The sequence below is a fragment of the Aptenodytes forsteri genome, unplaced genomic scaffold (genome assembly GCF_000699145.1).
Source record: "Aptenodytes forsteri isolate BGI_AS27 unplaced genomic scaffold, ASM69914v1 Scaffold108, whole genome shotgun sequence".
In the NCBI taxonomy this organism is placed as follows: domain Eukaryota; kingdom Metazoa; phylum Chordata; class Aves; order Sphenisciformes; family Spheniscidae; genus Aptenodytes; species Aptenodytes forsteri.
In genome coordinates, this window is record NW_008794448.1 from 77891 (window position 1) to 83111 (window position 5221).

The following is a 5221-nucleotide window of genomic DNA, read 5'->3' on the forward strand; positions in this document are numbered from 1 at the left end:
GGGGCGGGTAAAGGGGGCTCGGGAGGGAGAAAGGCCCCGGGTCGTTCTTGCTTCGTGGAGGGTTTGTTGTGGGTTGCTGGGTTTTTTTTTTTTTCCTTCTTCTTTGAAAAAGGGGGGGAGGGGTGGAAGAAAGAGAGTTAAAAGGGAAGTTAACAGGTAAGTAAATGAACCTCCTCCTAATCCAGCTCCCAAAGATCTCAGTCATACCGCAGCCGAGGTCAAGAAAAGTTCACCGCGATGGGCTACCATTGACTTTCTGGACTGGAAACATTTTCGAAAAATAATAGACTGCCGAAGAGCGAAGTACGCTGTCGGCAGGCGGGGGGACCAGGGTGAGGAGCTAAATGAACCCAGCGATCTGCAGAAGCTAAAATGTGCATGATCTCACAGGGGCAGCCGAGATGGGACCTCGAAAGTCCTGCAGCTGCGGGAAGTCGGAGGCGAATCAAAGTGGGCTGAGAGGAATAAAAAGCGACTCAAGTAGTAAGAACCAACCGCAAAGGCAAAGGAAAGTGTGGTAAAGAGCGATTTTGGGGGTAGGAGTTTGAACTGTGCCATAATCCCGATTATAAAAAGGAAAAGGTACTATTTACACCCCACACTTCGCCTTGCGAGCAAAACAAAAAGAAAAATTCCCGTGGATTTTACTACGGGGTCATGGTGATGTAATCCCGCAGCCACGTTTTAACGGGCAGATGGCTTTCTTCATTAAATATGACATATTTCCTAGAACGATAGTTCAAGATAAAATGCCAGTTCAAATATGCAAAATTTTTCATCCTGTTCCACGATACCCTTAGCCCGTCCACGAGGAGTTTTCCCTGCAAATGTAGCCTATGTGTTTCCGAACACAATGGCATCATCCGAAAATACTTAAACTCAGCGCACAAATAAACAAACACTGAATAAAGTTACAAACAAGATTAAGGTTCAAGTTATTTGTCCCCGTAGCAAGGCGTCAATTGTTCTAACAGATGTAGGGACACTAAGAGGATTTAAACCACGCGAATTTAATAAACCAGGTTAGCAATAGGTGCTTTCTACAAATGCTAGGAACCGTAAAGTAAATCTAGCCTAAATTACCCGTCAGACCGGAGCATCGCTTACAAGGAGTGCAGAAAATTTCCGAAGGGGTCCAGTAGGATTTCGTGCAAGCATGGTGGCTTGTTTCCCCCAAAAAACTTTCTATTTGCATTAAATCTTGCGCTAGGCGCACAGGCGCGTACAAAACACTGGTTTAAGATCCCCGGTGGGATATATTCTTGAAATCTGAAATATTACCTGTTGTGCCATCCGCTTTTGCAAGGCTGGGGAAAAAGAGAGCGAGAGAGGGAGCGAGCGAGCGAGAGAGGCATGTCTCAAAGCCAGCAAAGGACTAAGATGCCACACTTCGGAAAGGCTGATTGAAAACAGACTCTTCTTAAGTTTTAAAGGATTTTCTCTCTCACTCCCTCCAAGGGCTAAGAAGCCGATTTGGGAGTTTGAAGGGAATAGGTTTCAGCGTCCATATTTGTTCTGGTGCACTTGTAAAATGCGATTTGAAGAGGATCTTTAGCCCTCTGATTGTCTTTGTATTGTTTTTCTTGAAACGGATCTTTTGCCCTTAATGAATCCCCACACAGCTGGACAGCTCCTGCTCGGACACTGAGAGCGCTAACCCCAAACTGACCCCAATTTGACACCACAAGATGAAATTTTACCGCCTGTTAAAACCATTTCCAGCCTCGGCAAAAGGAGCTGGCTGTTGACTGAGATGCACTTCCATACCGGACACCTCATTTCTCTTTGGACTTTTGAGCCGAAGCCAATAAAAAAAAAAAAAAAAAAAAAAAAAAGGGGCAAAAAAAAAAAAGCCAAAGAAGAAAAGCCCAAACACACACACACACACCCCACCGACTCATCTCTCACACTTTTCCTGGAAACAGCCTTCGCTGTGAAAGTGATGCACGAGAAATGGAAATTAGCCAATTTAATTTTCCCAAATTACTGTGTTTTAAAAGAAATATGTCACCAGGCTGGGGGGGGGGGGGGGGAAGGAAGTAAATAAAAAAATGACCTAAGAATGTGGAAGCCCCCACCCCCTGCACGCACGTATCCCATTTTCCTCCAAGTTCCCAGCAGCATCTTTGTTAATAGCTGAGTACTTTCACTTAAGGGCGCTAAATTGAGATTCCTTTTTAATGGCTAAACTGTAGCGCTTTATAAACCATGTTCTCTGTGTGCTTTAATCCACTGGGATAGTGAAGAGGAAAAAGGCTTCAACTCTTTTCACGGGGAAAAAAAGACACAGGAGGAACATGAAAGCCCTTCATTTACCATATGAAATTTCACTTTCTATCAAGTTAAAATAATTTTTAAAAGTTGGTCCCTGTCCCAGATTACACACATGCACAGCAGGGCGAGCCAACACAGGGGGTTAATTAGTTTAGGAGGGGAAAAAGAAAAAAAAAAGGGGGGGGGGAACAAGTGAAAGGAGCAGCATTGAACACTGCAAAAATCTTTGGCTGTTTTTTTGCAGCTTTGATTTTAGATTGCTTTCTAACAATTTCTTAGTCAAGAGTACCGAGATCTACAGGGACTTCTGTGGAAAACAGAATTATGAAAAAAAAATCAGGTCTAAAATTATATCCCAAGCAATGAAGCGCTTTCTTCTATGGGAGCCAAGTCATCTAAAAACTTCTTTTTGAGAAGAAAACTGATGAACTTCTCCCACAGCCTGAGGTCTGAACAAATACATGGAGCCTTCAATGGAGCTAGGTTACTTTTGCACGGCCACATTACAAGTAAAGACCTCTTCTTTGGTGATACCGAAACTATTTGAAATGAGACACGCTTGTATATCTCAAGAAGCAAGGCTCCGGGCTTGCACTGCCTCGGTTAAAAAACAAGTCTGGAAGCTACAAATATTTAAACCACGTCCTCTAAGCTGGCTGTATGGGCTGTATCACAATCAAATGAGTCCACGCAAGTTTAGAAATCTGGCATCTTTGGGGCGCGGGGGGGGGACGACGACGACACACACCAAATCGCATTCACCGATGACTAGATCTTTTTAAAAAATCTGTTAGAAAACTACAGCTGTAAAAGTAGGAAAGGATTTGCATAACCTACTGCTCTGTAGGTCTCCGCGCACCCAAAGGATTAGCCAAGCATTCATTACCATGAATATCTTGAATTACGTTACCGATTTATACGACAGAGTATAAAATACTGCACAAGAAGACTGGCTTTTTCCCTGCGAAATGAATCGACTTAACCACTGCTTGAAAGAGATCTACATACTAAGGGCTTTTTTACTCACCTCTCTTTACAGTCCCGTGAAAGTCAGTCACAGCAATTCGGTTGCTCTTAGGACTAGCTTTAATCTTGGAGGAGATCCTCTAGGAAAAAAAAACCCGGGTCTGCTCTCCGGCTTCTGGCGGGTTTTAAGCAGGGTGCAACTCTGGCTAAAAGTAGGAGAGGGACTTTTCTCCATATTCCCCCCATACTTGTAAATACAGCCCTGCTCTGCAGGGCTCGGCGCTATCGGAACACGCAGGAATGCCCACTGGCGTTTGTCAGCCCTCCACACTATCTTTCTTTATATGTGAGGGCTGATTTCCCGCAGACATCATTGTTATGATGGCTCATTTAATCAAACTGTTTAATTGCTCCGGTAATCACTATCATCATCACAGGTACTCAATCATTCATCATTTTGGAGGGGTTTATTGACCTCTGGAGCTCATTCCCTACGCCTATTAAAATCAGGCCAAATATCTATAACTACCCCTTGAGTCATTTTCTTAAAGTTTAAAAAAAAGAAAAATCTTAAAATCATCGTCATCATCACGACAAGCAAAACAAACCAAACCAAAACCTAACCGAATAAATAATATTTTTCTGCCGTGTATTTTTAAAAGCCATCTATGTATGAGGCCACATTCACAACCGGGTACATAATCATTGATAAATCCCACTATTAACGGGATAGTCTGTTTTAGATTTTATGTGCAGGGGACCGTGAACGAGGGTGGGGGGTTGGGGAGGACAAAACTGCAGCAATCGATAGTTTGACCATCGCTCCTCCCCTAAACTTCAAGCATCCCCCATGATTGATGATCCCGGGTAGCTTTGGTAATTGACTGCTCTGAGGTAAGGCACGGTTTAGCTCCAGCAAAGCGATTGGGCGAAAGAAACACACCAAAATTAACGTGTGCGTGTGCGCGCGCGCGCGTGTGCCCGTGTGTATGTGTGCGTGTGAGTGCGTGTGTGAGAGAGAGAGAGAGAGAGAGAGAGTGCGTGCGTTGTGTGAGAGGCGAGTGCGTGCGTGTTTGGAAAAGTTCATTCGGTGCTCAAGGGTGGGGGGTGCATCATCTCACTTAATTTGCTAAATAACCCCACTGTAATTAGCACTACCATTAGAAGGCATTACCGAGCTAATACTTCAGCATACATTCCACAAGCGCAACGTCGATATACGGCAAAGTCCAGCAACATACACACGTAAATACAGCGCTCACCGCCGGATCCGCTCGAAATGAACATGCAAACAAAAAATCTACATAACATCTGGATCTCTCCTACAAAAGGCTGAGCATGACTTTGTTTTTACGCCCTTTTCAAAGCCTGGCAGCCTAATCACGAAACTAAAAGGGATTTCCCCCGCTTCCCCCCCGCCTCTCCCCCCAAGACATCCACAGCGTGCTTGATCGCAGCGATCACTTAATGAAGAGCGGTGCCAAACACGGTTTGAATGAGGCGTTCTCTTCATGCCCTGGAAAATTAATTTTTAGAAAAGCACAATGAATTGTCAGAGGAAAGAAACCACACTTGCAACGTAACATGCTGGCGGAGGCGCGAGTACTCGGCCGGAGCAGGCTCGCTTCCCGGGGAAGATCAACTTTGCGCGGCCCCCCTGCACACTGTAGCTCTCCGTGCCCCCGGACTCGCACACCGTTCGCGGCAACAGCGATAGCCGGCGATTTAAATAAATAATTCAGCGCATAAATCAGACGCTAACATCGCGGTTAATCGGAAGGTATTTTGTTGCTAAAATAACCTAGCGCAAACCAACCCGGGGCTGGGCTTCTATCGCACTTTTCTTCTCGCTCTCTGCAGTTTTCCCCTGCCTCTCCCCCCTCTCGCACACACGCACTCTCCCTGTCTTTCCTCCCCTCCCTCCCCTGCCTCCCTCCCTCCCTCCCTCCCCTGCCTGCCTCCCTCCCTCCCTCCCTCTCTC

General features: G+C 45.5%; 1 protein-coding gene across 1 annotated transcript in view; it reads left to right on the forward strand.

Moving 5' to 3' along the window:
• Positions 1-401: 401 nt before the first annotated feature.
• Positions 402-5221, forward strand: part of MEIS2 (Meis homeobox 2) — a 179907-nt gene continuing 175087 nt past the window's right edge. Inside the window, exon 1 of the mRNA XM_019474882.1 lies at positions 402-517. Coding sequence (XP_019330427.1) covers positions 402-517 — 116 coding nt within the window. The remainder of the gene's footprint in view (positions 518-5221) is intronic.